The sequence below is a fragment of the Nerophis ophidion genome, linkage group LG06 (assembly GCF_033978795.1).
Source record: "Nerophis ophidion isolate RoL-2023_Sa linkage group LG06, RoL_Noph_v1.0, whole genome shotgun sequence".
In the NCBI taxonomy this organism is placed as follows: domain Eukaryota; kingdom Metazoa; phylum Chordata; class Actinopteri; order Syngnathiformes; family Syngnathidae; genus Nerophis; species Nerophis ophidion.
Window position 1 is genome coordinate 7604955 of NC_084616.1, and position 19520 is coordinate 7624474.

The 19520-nt window shown below is 40.8% G+C and overlaps 1 protein-coding gene across 4 annotated transcripts in view; it reads right to left on the bottom strand.

Moving 5' to 3' along the window:
- Positions 1–362: 362 nt before the first annotated feature.
- The window catches only part of LOC133554140 (tripartite motif-containing protein 54-like), a 30873-nt gene continuing 11715 nt past the window's right edge, over positions 363–19520 (bottom strand). For 3 of the 4 annotated variants that reach the window (XM_061902570.1, XM_061902568.1, XM_061902571.1), the window contains 8 exons: positions 18926–19021; positions 18760–18837; positions 16235–16390; positions 13857–13879; positions 13376–13766; positions 11300–11752; positions 8009–8143; positions 363–2377 (listed from right to left, as the gene is read on the bottom strand). In XM_061902570.1, the coding sequence (XP_061758554.1) occupies positions 8057–8143; positions 11300–11752; positions 13376–13766; positions 13857–13879; positions 16235–16390; positions 18760–18837; positions 18926–19021 (1284 nt within the window). In that variant the 3' untranslated portion in view covers positions 363–2377; positions 8009–8056. The remainder of the gene's footprint in view (positions 2378–8008; positions 8144–11299; positions 11753–13375; positions 13767–13856; positions 13880–16234; positions 16391–18759; positions 18838–18925; positions 19022–19520) is intronic. The other variant, XM_061902569.1, reaches the window with a different exon arrangement.

A 19520-nucleotide genomic window follows, 5' to 3' on the forward strand; every position in this document is an offset into this window, starting at 1 on the left:
TCCACAGTCTGAGGTACCTTCAGGTGGTCAGGGAGAGCGTATATATATATATATCATAACCACATATAATTATATATAAACCACATATAAATATTTCATACATTGCTCACACTGTTCAGCGTGTGCTATTTGGATCTTAGTAAGTCAGGCCCACTACCAACCTAATTCTACGAAGAAGGCAGCAATGTTGCTCCTGTATCAGCCCAGAAAAATAGTGCTGGATCAGCATGGTTCTGACCCTCATACGTGCCCGCCTAGAACCGCATGCTTTCCCTTTTCAGTGCGAGAAAAGTTTAGACAGGCCTGTTTGAAAAGGAATGTCGATCTATTCCATGGTGAACAAACTGGAAATTGTGCCGGGGTTCAAGGTGTGGCCATCATAAAAACTTTATTAAGTGCAGCAGCAATATCTGAAGTCACATTTCATCACTGAGTGTCACACACGTGTCAAAAGAAGAACATTAAGACATCAAAAATGATAAAGTTCACTTTGCGGCAGTCAGATATCTCCATTTACACAAACACGGAGCACATACTGCAACATTCATCATGGATGTTGGGTTTTTGGCACTTTGGCCATGTTTAACTGAGCAGCCAGGACATAGAAAATGCTGTGAATACATACAAAAAATTTTTTGTTCATTTGTATTAATTTTGCTCATTTCTTTGTGAGCAGGTGTCGGACACCTCAGTCACCTTGGACGTATCCTCGCTTATCCATGCGGATTGGACACTGACCGAAAGTGGAGTCGGCTGTCTTGGTTGCTTTGTTGGGTCCGCTCCGGTCTCTGGCCATGCTCCCTCCACCCCAGCGGACGATGGCGTGGAACACCGCAGAGGCCACCACAGTGGATATGTTTTTTTTTACTATTTATTCATAGCTGTATGTAGAAAAGTCTGCGGGCTATAGAGCGTTTTCCGTTCGGGCTCCAGTACTCTGGAATGCCCTCCCGGTAACAGTTCGAGATGCTACCTCAGTAGAAGCATTTAAGTCTCATCTTAAAACTCATCTGTATACTCTAGCCTTTAAATAGACCTCCTTTTTAGACCAGTTGATCTGCCGCTTCTTTTCTTTCTCCTATGTCCCCCCCTCCCTTGTGGAGGGGGTCCGGTCCGATGACCATGGATGAAGTACTGGCTGTCCAGAGTCGAGACCCAGGATGGACCGCTCGTCGGGACCCAGGATGGACCGCTCGCCTGTATCGGTTGGGGACATCTCTACGCTGCTGATCCGCTTGAGATGGTTTCCTGTGGACGGGACTTTCACTGCTGTCTTGGAGCCACTATGGATTGAACTTTCACAGTATCATGTTAGACCCGCTCGACATCCATTGCTTTCGGTCCCCTAGAGGGGGGGGGTTGCCCACATCTGAGGTCCTCTCCAAGGTTTCTCATAGTCAGCATTGTCACTGGCGTCCCACTGAATGTGAATTCTCCCTGCCCACTGGGTGTGAGTTTTCCTTGCCCTTTTGTGGGTTCTTCCGAGGATGTTGTAGTCGTAATGATTTGTGCAGTCCTTTGAGACATTTGTGATTTGGGGCTATATAAATAAACATTGATTGATTGATTGAGAAGTGTCTGGTTGTATCTGCTGCTTTAATGTCCTCTGTGTTCTTTGATGTTTCCCTCTTATGTACCATGGCTATGAGTTGTTTTTTTTCCCTTGGCCTCAGTCTGCACCCCCTGTCCAGGGCCCAGGCTAAGACCGATTTTTTAATTTTATTTTAATCTTCTATTTTTTTCTCCCATCCCCCCTCCTTGTTTACCTGTATCTCATCTTTTTTTGTAAGGGGCGCTGGAAGCCGGCAGACCCGTCAGTGATCCTGTTCTGTCCCCCTGTAATGTTTGTCTAAACTTGAATGGGATTGTGCTGAAAATTTAAATTTTCCTGAAGGAACTCTCCTGACGGAATAAATAAAGTACTATCTATTTATCTATTTAAGAAAACCTTTGCACCTCATCATGATGGGGTATTGTTTGTAGAATTTTGAGGACAAAATGGAATTATTCCATTTTGGAATAAGGCCGCGACTCAACAAAATGATGCACTTTACTACATCATCATGAGACTCATTTCCTGTTCTACGGTTATCATCACCTCGACATCATAGCTTCTCCTTCCGTGGTGACGTCGCCCCAAACACACACACACACAAAAGGCAAACACAACTTTAAGATGCACAATGAAGGTGCGTCAGTCATGAAGGTTGGAGAGGTTCCTCTGCACTTCTTCAGACAAAAACCTTCTTTCTCACTCTTGGTTTGGACCCGACGCCGGGTCTTCTTCCCCTCTTCTAAGTCTTCTTCTCGTTGAGCCAGGAGAAACTGAAAGTGGGTCGCCGGGCCTCCACGAGGCGGCGAGGGCAACACCCTCCTTCTGGGGCAGAAGACCAGGTCAGTGTTTCCACACACAGTTTATTGATTGATTGAAACTTTTATTAGTAGATTGCACAGTTTAGTACATATTCCGTACAATTGACCACTAAATGGTAACACCCCAATAAGTTTTTCAACTTGTTTAAGTCGGGGTCCATGTTAATCAATTCATGGTTATTAGTACTCCTTTGTTAGTCACTGTACTTGCACCATGCCAAAACTAATAATAATAATAGATTTTATTCGTACAAGCACTTTACATTGAGCAAACAACCTCAAAGTGCCAAAGTGCATTTAAAAAAACAAAAAAAAACAACGCTAGATCCACAAATAGCTGCCCCACAACAAGTAAAATAAATAGTAAAAAAAAAACAAAAAACTAGAACAGCCTAATAGCTAGAACTAGCACACATATATATATATAAAAAAGGCTTTTTTAAAAAGAAGGGGGTTTTAAGCCTTTTTTATTTTTTCAAAGCATCCACAGTCTGTGGTGCCCGCAGGTGGTCAGGGAGAGTGTTTTCACCACAAGGCTGTAGTTAAAACACAGCAAGACCTTTCAATTCAGAAGGAGGGAATAAAGTAGAAAACTTCAAATGCATGTTGCAATGGCAGTTATATTAACTGTCCATCCAGCCATTTCCTACTGCTTGTCCCTTTTGGGGTGGCGGGAGGGTTGCATTTGAGCGGAAGGCAGAGTACACCCTGGACAAGTCGGCACCTCGTCACAGATAGACAACATTTTCACACACTAGGGACCATTTAGTGATGCCAATCAACCTATCCCCGGGTGCATGTCTTTGGAGGTGGGAGGGGCCTATCCCCAGGTGCATGTCTTTGGAGGTGGGAGGGGCCTATCCCCAGGTGCATGTCTTTGGAGGTGGGAGGGGCCTATCCCCAGGTGCATGTCCTTTGAGGTGGGAGGGGCCTATCCCCAGGTGCATGACTTTGGAGGTGGGAGGGGCCTATCCCCAGGTGCATGTCTTTGGAGGTGGGAGGGGCCTATCCCCAGGTCCATGTCTTTGGAGGTGGGAGGGGCCTATCCCCAGGTGCATGTCTTTGGAAGTGGGAGGGGCCTATCCCCAGGTGTATATGTTTGGAGGTGGGAGGGGCCTATCCCCAGGTGCAATTCTTTGGAGGTGGGAGGGGCCTATCCCCAGGTGCATGTCTTTGGAGGTGGGAGGGGCCTATCCCCAGGTGCATGTCTTTGGAGGTGGGAGGGGCCTACCCCCAGGTGCATGTCCTTTGAGGTGGGAGGGGCCTATCCCTAGGTGCATGACTTTGGAGGTGGGAGGGGCCTATCCCCAGGTGCATGTCTTTGGAGGTGGGAGGGGCCTATCCCCAGGTCCATGTCTTTGGAGGTGGGAGGGGCCTATCCCCAGGTGCATGTCTTTGGAAGTGGGAGGGGCCTATCCCCAGGTGTATATGTTTGGAGGTGGGAGGGGCCTATCCCCAGGTGCATGACTTTGGAGGTGGGAGGAGCCTATCCCCAGGTGCATGTATTTGGAGGTGGGAGGGGCCTATCCCCAGGTCCATGTCTTTGGAGGTGGGAGGGGCCTATCCCCTGGTGCATGTCCTTGGAGGTGGGAGGGGCCTATCCCCAGGTGCATGTCTTTGGAGGTGGGAGGGGCCTATCCCCAGGTCCATGTCTTTGGAGGTGGGAGGGGCTTATCGCCAGGTGCATGTCTTTGGAGGTGGGAGGGGCTTATCCCTAGGTGCATGTCTTTGGAGGTGGGAGGGGCTTATTCCCAGGTGCATCTCTTTGGAGATGGGAGGGGCCTATCCCCAGGTGCATGTCTTTGGAGGTGGGAGGGGCCTATCCCCTGGTACATGTCCTTGGAGGTGGGAGGGGCCTATCCCCAGGTGCATGTCTTTGGAGGTGGGAGGAAGCCGGAGTACCCGGAAGGAACTTACGCAAACGCCACACAGAAAGATCCCGAACCCGGGGATTGAACCCAGGACCTTCGTGTTGTGAAGCACGCGCACTAACCCCTGTTCCACCGTGCAACTATCAACTGTACACTTGTAAAGATTTGAGAATGGCAGCACATGAATTGTATTTGATGTTTCACACCTGCATGCAGGTGTTCAAAAATGTGACCTCACTTTCATGCCTCGGAGGGTCAAATGGGACAATAGGAAATAAATGTGATGTATTTCACCTTATTAAATGAGTCATTCATCTATTAAAATTTAATATACATACATGTGTAGATAAATGTTTTATTAATTGATTTAATTTAGAATTTTATACTTTTTCAAATATGTAATTAATTTATTTTAAAATGTGATTACTGCGATGAGGTTGCGACTTGTCCAGGGTGTACTCTGCCTTCCGCCCAATTGTAGCTGAGATAGGCACCAGTGATCCCAAAAGAAATAAGGGGTAGAAAATGGATGGATGGATGGATAAAATGTGATTCTTTGTGGCATCACTTTAGTTATTTCAAAGTTGGAAGGAATCTAGTTAAAAAAAAGCTGGTACAAGTGGCAAAAAAGAGTGAGAAAGTTGAGAAATGCTCCTCAAAGACTTATTTGGAACATGCCACAGGTGAACAGGCTAATTGGGAACAGGTGGCGGCCATGATTGGCTATAAAAGCAGCTTCCATGAAATGCTCACTCATTCACAAACAAGGACGGGGCGAGGGTCACCACTTTGTCAACAAATGCCTGAACAAATTGTTGAAGAACAACATTTCTCAACAAGGAATTTAGGGATTTCCCCATCTACGCTCTGTAATATCATCAAAAGGTTCAGAGAATGTGGAGAAAACACTGCACGGAAGCCATTATGTTACGCACCTTGGATCCCTGCATTAAAAATCCACATCAGTGTGTAAAGGATATCACCAAATGAGCTCAGGAACACTTCAGAAAACCACTGTCAGTAACTACAGTTTGTAGCTTCATCTGTAAGTGCAAGTTAAAATTCTACTATGCAAAGCCACAGCCATTTATCAACAACACCCAGAAACGCTATGCTGGGCTCAAGCTCATCTAAGATAGACTGATGCAAAGTGGAAAAGTGTTCTGTGGTCTGACGAGTCCACATTTCAAGTTGTTTTTGGAAACTGTGGACCAAAGAGGAAAAGAACCATGGGGACTGTTCTAGGGTGAAAGTGTTGTAGGCAGCATGTGTGATGGTATGGGGGTGTATTAGTGATTGTTCTAGGGTGAAAGTGTTCTAGGCAGCATGTGTGATGGTATGGGGGTGTATTAGTGATTGTTCTAGGGTGAAAGTGTTCTAGGCAGCATGTGTGATGGTATGGGGGTGTATTAGTGATTGTTCTAGGGTGAAAGTGTTGTAGTCAGCATGTGTGATGGTATGGGGGTGTATTAGTGATTGTTCTAGGGTGAAAGTGTTCTAGGCAGCATGTGTGATGGTATGGGGGTGTATTAGTGATTGTTCTAGGGTGAAAGTGTTCTAGGCAGCATGTGTGATGGTATGGGGGTGTATTAGTGATTGTTCTAGGGTGAAAGTGTTGTAGTCAGCATGTGTGATGGTATGGGGGTGTATTAGTGATTGTTCTAGGGTGAAAGTGTTCTAGGCAGCATGTGTGATGGTATGGGGGTGTATTAGTGATTGTTCTAGGGTGAAAGTGTTGTAGGCAGCATGTGTGATGGTATGGGGGTGTATTAGTGATTGTTCTAGGGTGAAAGTGTTGTAGGCAGCATGTGTGATGGTATGGGGGTGTATTAGTGATTGTTCTAGGGTGAAAGTGTTCTAGGCAGCATGTGTGATGGTATGGGGGTGTATTAGTGATTGTTCTAGGGTGAAAGTGTTGTAGGCAGCATGTGTGATGGTATGGGGGTGTATTAGTGATTGTTCTAGGGTGAAAGTGTTCTAGGCAGCATGTGTGATGGTATGGGGGTGTATTAGTGATTGTTCTAGGGTGAAAGTGTTGTAGGCAGTATGTGTGATGGTATGGGGGTGTATTAGTGATTGTTCTAGGGTGAAAGTGTTGTAGGCAGCATGTGTGATGGTATGGGGGTGTATTAGTGATGGTTCTAGGGTGAAAGTGTTGTAGTCAGCATGTGTGATGGTATGGGGGTGTATTAGTGATTGTTCTAGGGTGAAAGTGTTGTAGGCAGCATGTGTGATGGTATGGGGGTGTATTAGTGATTGTTCTAGGGTGAAAGTGTTGTAGGCAGTATGTGTGATGGTATGGGGGTGTATTAGTGATTGTACTAGGGTGAAAGTGTTGTAGTCAGCATGTGTGATGGTATGGGGTTGTATTAGTGATTGTTCTAGGGTGAAAGTGTTCTAGGCAGCATGTGTGATGGTATGGGGGTGTATTAGTGATTGTTCTAGGGTGAAAGTGTTGTAGGCAGTATGTGTGATGGTATGGGGGTCTATTAGTGATTGTTCTAGGGTGAAAGTGTTGTAGTCAGCATGTGTGATGGTATGGGGGTGTATTAGTGATTGTTCTAGGGTGAAAGTGTTGTAGGCAGCATGTGTGATGGTATGGGGGTGTATTAGTGATTGTTCTAGGGTGAAAGTGTTGTAGGCAGTATGTGTGATGGTATGGGGGTGTATTAGTGATTGTACTAGGGTGAAAGTGTTGTAGTCAGCATGTGTGATGGTATGGGGGTCTATTAGTGATTGTTCTAGGGTGAAAGTGTTGTAGTCAGCATGTGTGATGGTATGGGGGTGTATTAGTGATTGTTCTAGGGTGAAAGTGTTGTAGGCAGCATGTGTGATGGTATGGGGGTTTATTAGTGATTGTTCTAGGGTGAAAGTGTTCTAGGCAGCATGTGTGATGGTATGGGGGTGTATTAGTGATTGTTCTAGGGTGAAAGTGTTCTAGGCAGCATATGTGATGGTATGGGGGTCTATTAGTGATTGTTCTAGGGTGAAAGTGTTGTAGGCAGCATGTGTGATGGTATGGGGGTTTATTAGTGATTGTTCTAGGGTGAAAGTGTTCTAGGCAGCATATGTGATGGTATGGGGGTCTATTAGTGATTGTTCTAGGGTGAAAGTGTTGTAGGCAGCATGTGTGATGGTATGGGGGTGTATTAGTGATTGTGCTAGGGTGAAAGTGTTCTAGGCAGCATGTGTGATGGTATGGGGGTGTATTAGTGATTGTTCTAGGGTGAAAGTGTTGTAGGCAGCATGTGTGATGGTATGGGGGTGTATTAGTGGCCAAGGCATGGCTAACTTACACATCTGTGAAGGCACCATTAATGCTGAAAGGTACATACAGCTTTTGGAGCAACATATGTTGTTATCATGGACGCCCCTGCTTATTTCAGCAAGACAACGCCGAGCCAGGTGTTACAACAGCGTGGCTTCATAGTAAAAGAGTGCGGGTACTAGACTGGCCTGCCTGTAGTCCAGACATTGAAAATGTGTGAAGGCTAAAATATGAGGCAGGAGACTGTTGAACAACGTAAGCTGTACATCAAGCAAGAATGTGAAATAATCCACTTCAAAAATGTGTGCAAGCTAACATGTTAGCAACATCACACATGCATGAGTGTGCTGATTCCAAAATAAAAGCAGATATAAAAAGAGCCTTAGTCAAGTTAAGAGGTTATTTCAAGTCATTGCTTATTGTGACGGCGAGTGTGAATCAGCGTGGTGTTTTTTGTTTTTTTTCCCCCTTCAAAATAAAAGCGTGTGGCGTGTACCTGAGGTGAGAGCAACAGTGAGGTCTCCCTGCTGGCGTGGTGTGTTGTTTACGTGCAAATGAAGCAGCCCACGTAAGACCACAACTTCTGCAGGAGCAGCAGGAAGGCCAGAAGGTAGAAGAGCACAGTGACAGCCTGCAGGGACACGGACCATTAGGAGGAGCAAGAGGAGGCACATGGAGACAAATGTACACATACCCTATTTTTCGGGCAATGAGGCGCACTTAAAAGTCTTTCATTTTCTGAAAAATCAACAGTGCCCCTTATGTACGGATTCATTCTGGTTGTGCTTACCGACCTCGAAGCAATTTTATTTGGTACATGGTGTCATAAGTGTCACTAGTAGATGGCAGTCTCACATAAGAGATATGTGTAGCCTGCAATATGATGGCAGTCTCACATAAGAGATACATGTAGACTGCAATATGATGGCAGTCACACATAAGAGATATGTGTAGATTGCAATATGATGGCAGTCACTCATAAGAGATATATTTAGACTGCAATATGATGGCAGTCACACATAAGAGATATGTGTAGACTGCAATATGATGGCAGTCGCACATAAGAGATATGTGTAGATTGCAATATGATGGCAGTCACTCATAAGAGATATGTGTAGACTGCAATATGATGGCAGTCACACATAAGATATATGTGTAGATTGCAATATGATGGCAGTCACTCATAAGAGATATGTGTAGACTGCAATATAATTGCAGTCATACATAAGAGATATGTGTGGGCTGCAATATGATGGCAGTCACACATAAGAGATACGTGTAGACTGCAATATGATGGCAGTCACACATAAGAGATATGTGTAGGCTGCAATATGATGGCAGTCACACATAAGAGATATGTGTAGGCTGCAATATGATTGCAGTCATACATAAGAGATATGTGTAGATTGCAATATGATGGCAGTCACTCATAAGAGATATATGTAGACTGCAATATGATGGCAGTCACACATAAGAGATATGTGTAGATTGCAATATGATGGCAGTCACTCATAAGAGATATGTGTAGACTGCAATATGATGGCAGTCACACATAAGAGATATGTGTAGACTGCAATATGATGGCAGTCACACATAACAGATATGTGTAGACTGCAATATGATAGCAGTCACACATAAGAGATATGTGTAGACTGCAATATGATTGCAGTCATACATAAGAGATATGTGTAGGCTGCAATATGATGGCAGTCTCACATAAGAGATGCGTGTAGACTGCAATATGATGGCAGTCACACATAAGAGATATGTGTAGGCTGCAATATGATGGCAGTCTCACATAAGAGATACGTGTAGACTGCAATATGATGGCAGTCACACATAAGAGATACATGTAGACTGCAATATGATGGCAGTCACACATAAGAGATATGTGTAGACTGTAAAACGATGCCAGTAAACAACACCAAAACTTTAAATGTTCCGTTGAAAATAAAGAACATTACACACGGCGCTCAAAAATCTGTCAAAATGTTTTAGCTGCACCGCTTGATGGATTGTCGGCCATTACGGCTACCATAGTCGGACGTACTGTGCTTCAACACTCAGTAATATTATGATGTGTGTATAAGGACCGCACAATAGCACCCATTGGCAGACATATTATCTGGCGTTTTGTTTCAAAATATTATGCAAAGGCAACTTTTCTTACCTGCTGAAGTGTATTTGGGATCTGCATAAGTCCTGAAAATTTGTGCCCGTCCGCCTTTGTAGTCCGTGAGAACACCGTAGTCGATAAACGTCTTTTTCTCTATTTTCTTGTTATGTGACATTCATCCTCCACTGTTGCCATTTGTAATATAAAGTAGTGTAAAGTTCTCACTTATATCGGTCAGTAAACTGGACATGAAAGCACTAAAATATACTGGTGTAGTGACTTTACATTATTCACCCAAGGAACTTTAGTAATTAGAGGGTTCCGATTGGACGGTTTTTCTCAAGATGCATTTCGGGTGTTGTTGTTGAACTAGTGAGCCCCGGATGAGGATATGCTGCTCCGTTATTGAATGAAGTAAAAACTGAATGTCATTAAAACAGTTAGCGCCATCTTTTGACACTTCTTCCACTCCCGTCCTTGCACGCTACACCGCTACAACAAAGTCGACGCTGTCAAAGTGGAGGCACGTAAAGAAAACGGTGCATCCTGAAGAGACTGTCAGAAAGTGAGTTGAAGATGATGTGTAAAACATCATCGATGCAACATTTTGAGAAAAGACGCAGCATTACTCACATGTGAATAATGCTGTATAATAGACTGTATTTATATTACTCACATGTAAATAATGCTGTATAATAGACTGTATTTATATTACTCACATGTGAATAATGCTGTATAATAGACTGTATTTATATTACTCACATGTGAATGCTGTATAATAGACTGTATTTATATTACTCACATGTGAATGCTGTATAATAGACTGTATTTATGTCATTCACATGTGAATAATGCTGTATAATAGACTGTATTTATATTACTCACATGTGAATAATGCTGTATAATAGACTGTATTTATATTACTCACATGTGAATGCTGTATAATAGACTGTATTTATGTCATTCACATGTGAATAATGCTGTACAATAGACTGTATTTATGTTATTCACATGTGAATAATGCTGTATAATAGACTGTATTTATATTACTCACATGTGAATGCTGTATAATAGACTGTATTTATGTCATTCACATGTGAATAATGCTGTACAATAGACTGTATTTATGTCATTCACATGTGAATAATGCTGTACAATAGACTGTATTTATGTTATTCACATGTGAATAATGCTGTATAATAGACTGTAGACCACAAGGACGTCTTTGACATTTAGAAAATAATCCTAATAATAAAATGACTCCTTTAATGCGCTTTATAATCCGGTGTACCTTTTGTGTGAAAATAGACCCGCTTATCATCCGGTGCGCCCTACGGTCCGGAAAATACGGTACTTCTTTCATCTATTGGAGAACTTCAAGTGTGAGCGACGAGGAAAAGGTTGAAAAGACGGTGCTTGTCTTTCATTTTCGCACACTTTGAGTGCACAAGTGCAGACAGACAGGAGTGCACTCAACAAATGGTGAGTGATGGGCACTTACCCCCCCCTTCAGGCCGCGTTTTGCCGCACTTGTGAAACGTGCAAGTAGAGATTAATGAGGAAGAAGTGATGGTGAGTGTGCTAACGAGCCTCTTCTAATAACCCATTCTTGGACAGGAAGTGGGCGTGGCCACGCCAGCATGTGGGTGGCACAAGCAGGGGGACACTGACCTGCAGGGAATCGAAGGAAGCCACGCCCTCTTCCTCATCACACGCCTCCACTTTGTGAAGCCTGTTGGTCTGTTGGCCGCCCTCCTCCTCCTCCACCTCGCCCTCCTCCTCCTCTTCCTCCTCCACCTCCTCCTCCTCCATCGGCGAGGCATCGCTCAGCTTCTCCTTCTCAGGTCTTAATGTTTGGTCTGCGCCTTCATCGGGAGGACACGCCCACCCTTGAGCGTCCCCCTTGTCGTCTTGGCCCACCTCCGCGCTCTGGTGGCATTCGGATGGTGGGAGGAGCCGAGGGCAAAGTGGGCGGGGCTGCGAATCATCCGTGATCTCCTCCGCATCGCCGCTCCCGGGAGGCGGCTTCATGCCGGACCGGTACAACAAAATGTCTCCTGGTCCCGCCTCCTTCCGGCCCTCCGTCCAATCGCCTGCCTGGGACACAGCCCCGCCCTCCTCACGCTGACAAGGGGAGAAAGGTAGAGGGCCCAAGAACATGCATGTGGACAGCGCAGGGGTCAAAGGTTATACATCATACAGCGGAACCTCCAGGACTGAAGTGCACAAACATTGACCTAAAAACTGGATCATCACGCAAAGCGTCACCTTAGACTTCAAGCGGGTTTGGCGATAACGAGGGATCGATCAGTATCGGACCATTTTCCTGAAAAAGTATGTGCTGTTTAACTAAAGATGACACTGCATTTATTTGTAGTCCCCCGGCTGACAGGCGGCTAATTATGTAATAATCCCCTCCTTACAGCATTTCCGTAGCATTATCATGTACCATTATCACTGGAGGACAAGGCTAAACATGTTATACACCGTATTAGACTGTATTTATATTATTCACATGTGAATAATGCTGTATAATAGACTGTTTTTATATTATTCACATGTGAATAATGCTGTATAATAGACTGTATTTATAATATTCACATGTGAATAATGCTGTATAATAGACTGTATTTATATTACTCACATGTGAATGCTGTATAATAGACTGTATTTATGTCATTCACATGTGAATAATGCTGTACAATGGACTGTATTTATGTTATCCACATGTGAATAATGCTGTATAATAGACTGTATTTATAATATTCACATGTGAATAATGCTATACAATAGACTGTATTTTTGTTATTCACTTGTTAATAATGCTGTATAATAGGCTGTATTTATATTACTCACATGTGAATAATGCTGTATAATACTGTATTTATATTATTCACATGTGAATAATGTTGTATAATAGACTGTATTTATATTACTCACATGTGAATAATGCTGTATAATAGACTGTATTTATATTATTCACATGTGAATAATGCTGTATAATAGACTGTATTTATATTACTCACATGTGAATAATGCTGTATAATACTGTATTTATATTATTCACATGTGAATAATGCTGTATAATAGACTGTATTTATACTACTCACATGTGAATAATGCTGTATAATAGACTGTATTTATATTACTCACATGTGAATGCTATATAAGACTGTATTTATGTTATTCACATGCGAATAATGCTGTATAATAGACTGTATTTATACTATTCACATGTGAATAATGCTGTATAATAGACTGTATTTATACTACTCACATGTGAATAATGCTGTATAATAGACTGTATTTATATTATTCACATGTGAATAATGCTGTATAATAGACTGTATTTATGTTATTCACATGTGAATAATGCTGTATAATAGACTGTATTTATGTTATTCACATGTGAATAATGCTGTATAACAGACTGTATTTATATAATCACTTCCTTTATCACAAATAAACAGAATTTCCATAGCATCATCAAGTACCATTATCACTGGAGGACAAGGCAAAACATGCTACACATCGAGAGCGAGCGATGCGCAGGCATGCTAATCGCTAAGCCAGTTTTAAACAACAGCAGAAGTTTGACACTGGAACAGAGGAATTCCAGGTACATAACCATCCCAGGTAAATACGTTGCACTTCATAACGGCCATGGTTTGACACTGAAACAGACTGGAGGGTCCACTGTACGTGTTGAGAAAGGTCAGCTAGAAGCAGAAGAAGACGTGTGCTGACCTGTTGTGTGTTTATTGGACCTCCCAGCATGTCTACCATGGGTGCTGACCCTCGCTGGGCCAAGTCCCTCCCCTCCGCATCCTCCGCCTGCTCTGGTTCTGCTGGCGGGCCCGGAACCTCCTCCTCGCCATCGTCCGGGTTTAGGACGTCCAGAAGTGCCAACGATGGCTCCGAGTGCGGCAGGAATGGTTCTCGGTCCGGTTCCACCTCTGGTTGTGAAGCCAAGTGTTCTGACGCAGGAGAAGCGTCGGCGACCAGCAGGCGACCCGGGACAAAGTCCACGCTCCTGGCGGCGCGCTCCTGGCGGCTGAAGTCGAAGGTGTAGCGCCTCATCTTGTCCTGTCCTCCGGGAGGCGTCTCAGCCGGTTTGAAGCTGGCGGCCGCTTGGACCCTGGGGGAGCCAGGACGTGGCGGGAGGACAGGAAGTGGCTCCAGTCAGCAAAATAAAAGACTTGGATCCATTGAGGTCAGCACTACTTACTTTGCAATCAGCTCTTTGGAGATCTGAAAGGTGGAGAAAATGTGATGGAAGATTGCAATAAAATGTTTTACTACTTAGGGATAAAATACTACACGGTCTATCTTGCTGATTGTATTGTACCTTATGTCCTGGCAACAAATCTGCCTTCAAACAACTCTGTCTCTTTAGTGATTATGTTAGATCCACTATGGACTGGACTCTCAAACTATTATGTTAGATCCACTATGGACTGGACTCTCACACTATTATGTTAGATCCACTATGGACTGGACTCTCACTATTATGTTAGATCCACTATGGACTGGACTCTCACAAAATTATGTTGGATCCACTATGGACTGGACTCTCACTATTATGTTTGATCCACTATGGACTGGACTCTCACTATTATGTTAGATCCACTATGGACTGGACTCACACTATTATGTTAGATCCACTATGGACTGGACTCTCACTATTATGTTAGATCCACTATGGACTGGACTCCCACACTATTATGTTAGATCCACTATGGACTGGACTTTCACACTATTATGTTAGATCCACTATGGACTGGACTCTCACACTATTATGTTAGATCCACTATGGACTGGACTCTCACTATTATGTTAGATCCACTATGGACTGGACTCTCACTATTATGTTAGATCCACTATGGACTGGACTCTCACACTATTATGTTAGATCCACTATGGACTGGACTCTCACACTATTATGTTAGATCCACTATGGACTGGACTCTCACACTATTATGTTAGATCCACTATGGACTGGACTCTCACTATTATGTTAGATCCACTATGGACTGGACTCTCACTATTATGTTAGATCCACTATGGACTGGACTCTCACTATTATGTTAGATCCACTATGGACTGGACTCTCACACTATTATGTTAAATCCCCTATGGACTGGACTCTCTCACTATTATGTTAGATCCACTATGGACTGGAGTCTCACAAAATTATGTTGGATCCACTATGGACTGGACTCTCACTATTATGTTAGATCCACTATGGACTGGACTCTCACACTATTATGTTAGATCCACTATGGACTGGACTCTCACTATTATGTTAGATCCACTATGGACTGGACTCTCACTATTATGTTAGATCCACTATGGACTGGACTCTCACTATTTTGTTAGATCCACTATGGACTGGACTCTCACACTATTATGTTAGATCCACTATGGACTGGACTCTCACACTATTATGTTAGATCCACTATGGACTGGACTCTCACTATTATGTTAGATCCACTATGGACTGGACTCTCACTATTATGTTAGATCCACTATGGACTGGACTCTCACACTATTATGTTAGATCCACTATGGACTGGACTCTCACTATTATGTTAAATCCACTATGGACTGGACTCTGACACTATTATGTTAGATCCACTATGGACTAGACTCTCACTATTATGTTAGATCCACTATGGACTGGACTCTCACTATGATGTTAGATCCACTATGGACTGGACTCTCACTATTATGTTAGATCCACTATGGACTGGACTCTCACTATTGTGTTAGATCCACTATAGACTGGACTCTCACTATTATGTTAAATCCACTATGGACTGGACTCTCACTATTATGTTAGATCCACTATGGACTGGACTCTCACACTATTATGTTAGATCCACTATGGACTGGACTCTCACTATTATGTTAGATCCACTATGGACTGGACTCTCACACTATTATGTTAGATCCACTATGGACTGGACTTTCACTGTTATGTTAGATCCACTATGGACTGGACTCTCACACTATTATGTTAGATCCACTATGGACTGGACTCTCACTATTATGTTAGATCCACTATGGACTGGACTCTCACACTATTATGTTAGATCCACTATGGACTGGACTCTCACTATTATGTTAGATCCACTATGGACTGGACTCTCACACTATTATGTTAGATCCACTATGGACTGGACTTTCACACTATTATGTTAGATCCACTATGGACTGGACTCTCACTATTATGTTAGATCCACTATGGACTGGACTCTCACACTATTATGTTAGATCCACTATGGACTGGACTTTCACTATTATGTTAGATCCACTATGGACTGGACTCTCACTATTATGTTAGATCCACTATGGACTGGACTCTCACTATTATGTTAGATCCACTATGGACTGGACTCTAACTATTATGTTAGATCCACTATGGACTGGACTCTCACTATTATGTTAGATCCACTATGGACTGGACTCTCACTATTATGTTAAATCCACTATGGACTGGACTCTCACTATTATGTTAGATCCACTATGGACTGGACTCTCACTATTATGTTAGATCCACTATGGATATAAGCGTGCTAACACCAGCAGAGACCTGGACCTGACCTGGACAAAGGCGGCCATGTCGAGATCCTCCATGCTGCTCCTGACCGTCTCCACCAGCTTCCTGTTGGCCTCGATGCTGTCGCCGTAGCAACATGCCAGCAGCTGGGCGTGGCCTGTCGTCTCTTCCTCCTCAGAGCTGATTCGCTCCATCATCGCCTTCACAGTGATGGCAGTTTCAATCAAATTTAAAATGATTATTTTTGTTATCAATATTATTATAATACTAAATATATTTGATACAGAATTACTAATAATATTAGTAGTAGTTGCAGTAGTAATTGTACTGTTATGATAATATTAATTATTATATCACTATTATATTCAATAATAATAAACTATTATAGTTGTATTCTTATATTTAAAAATAATAGTAGTAGTAGTTGGACGGTCATAAAGATGATCATTTTTTTTATTATTAAAGTAATCATATCATCATTATACTACATTTAATAATTTGTACTCGTAGTGGCAGTTGTACTATCATTGTTATGATATTTTTATTATCATTATGTTAGATAATCATTACAATGATTGGAAGTAGAAGTTGTAGTAGCAGTAGCTAATATACTATCTTTATTAATATGATAATATTGTTACTATTATCATAATAAAGTACTAATCATTATATCGGCGTTCCTATATTAATATTTTAATATTTAATGAAAATGATTAGTAATATGATTCATATTTACATTATTAATAGAAAATAAACAGTAATAAAGTTATTATTATACACAATAACTTTATAATTATATAAATAATAATAATTCCTATTTTATTATTGTGATATGAATAATTCTATATTTAATTAAAGTTATTAATAACATGATTAATATTTTCATTAACAGAAATTAAATAGTAATAAAGTTATTATACGAAATAAATTCATAATTATATAATCAAATATTATAATAGGATTCCTATTTTATCATTCCTATATGAATTATTTAATATTTAATAAAAAATATTAGTAATACGATTAATATTTACATTATTAATTGAAAAAATATTATTACTATTCAAAGTAACTTTATAATTATGGAATCAATAACAATAATAACGATTCCTATTTTATTATTCCTATATTAATAATTTCATATTTACTGAAAATGATTCATATTTATATGATTAATATAAAATAAAAAATAATACCAATATTATTATGCAAAATAACTTTATAATTATATGATCAATAACAGTAATAATACCAATTCCTATTTTATTATTCCCATATTAATAATTTAATATTTAATGACAATTATTATTTGCATGATTAATATGAAATAGTAATAAATATGTTATTATCAAACAAAATAACTTTGTAATTATATAATAATAATAATTCCTTTTATGGGGACGGCGTGGCGCAGTGGGAGAGTGTCCGTGCGCAGCCCAAGGGTCACTGGTTCAAATCCCACCTAGAACCAACCAACTTGTCATGTCCGTTGTGTCCTGAGCAAGACACTTCACCCTTGCTCCTGATGGGTGCTGGTTGGCGCCTTGCATGGCAGCTCCCTCCATCAGTGTGTGAATGTGTGTGTGAATGGGTAAATGTGGAAGTAGTGTCAAAGCGCTTTGAGTACCTTGAAGGTAGAAAAGCGCTATACAAGTACAACCCATTTATTTATCATTTTATTATACCCACATTAATAATTTAATGAAAATGATTAGTAATATGATTCATATTTACATTATTAATGGAAAATAAATAGAAATCGAGTTATTTATATACAAAATAACTTTATAATCATATAAACAATAATTCCTATTTTATTATTGTTATATGAATAATTTTATATTTAATGAAAGTTATTAGTAACATGGTTATATTTTCATTAACAGAAATTAAATAGTAATAGTTATTATACAAAATAACTGTATAATTATATAATCAAATATAATATGATTCCTATTTTAACATTCCTATAGGAATTATTTAATATCAATTATTAGTAATATGATTAATATTTACATTATTAATGGAAAATAAATATTAATAGTTATTATTCAAAGTAATTTTATAATTATGGAATCAATAACAATAATAACTATTCCTATTTTATTATTCCTATATTAATAATTTCATATTTACTGAAAATTATTAATATTTATATGATTAATATAATATAAAAAGTAATAAAAATATTATTATGCAATATAACTTTATAATTATATGATCAATAACAGTAATAATACCAGTTCCTATTTTATTATTCCCATATTAATGATTTAATATTTAATGAAAATTATTATTTTCATGATTAATATAAAATAGTAATAAATATGTTATTATTATACAAAATAACTTTATAATTATATAATCAATAATAATAATTCCTATTTTATTATCCCCATATTAATAATTTAATGAAAATGATTAGTAATATGATTCATATTTCCATATTAATAGTAAAAAAATAGTAATAAAGTTATTATCACACAAAATAACATAATTATATAATCAACAATTATAATAATCCCTATTATAATTTATCTATTAATTTTTGCATCAGTGTGAGGCTGACCTTGCGTCGTTCGTCCAGGATTGAAAACATTCGGCTGAACTTGTCACACACGTTCTGTTTTTGAGTCTTGGCGCTTTCCTGTAGAACACACACACGCACATAATTAGGCTCCTCCCACTGTGGAATAGTCCTCTAACATAGTGAAACATGTCCTGATGTGACCTGCCTCCATGCTCCTGCAGGTGTGGTCCAGCTGCTCAATCAAGGCTTGCACTTTGTGGTTGACCTCCAGCAGGGCAGACACGCCTTCCCTCAGCTCCTCCTGAGGACACGCGTGAGAGAACAATACACCTGCCTTCAACTAGGTGCAGGCGTGGCTTGTACTACAGATATCCCATAATATCGGACTGCTGATATTATCGGCTTTAAAATGTAATATCGGGAACTATCGGTATCGGTTTCAAAAAGGTAAAATGTATGACTTTTTAAAAGGCCGCAGTACAGAGTGGTGCACGGACGTAGGGAGAAGTACAAAGCACCAATAAACCTTAAAGGCACCGCCTTTGCGTTCCCAATCACATAATATCTACGGCTTTTCACACACACAAGTGAATGCGACGCATACTTGCTCAACAGCCATACAGGTCACACTGAGGGTGGCCGTATAAACAAGTTTAACACTGTTACAAATATGCGCCACACTGTCAACCCGCACCAAACAAGAATGACAAACACACTTCGGTAGAACATCCGCCCCAAAACACAACAGAACAAATACCCAGAATCCCTTGCAGCACTAAATCTTCCAGGACACTACAATA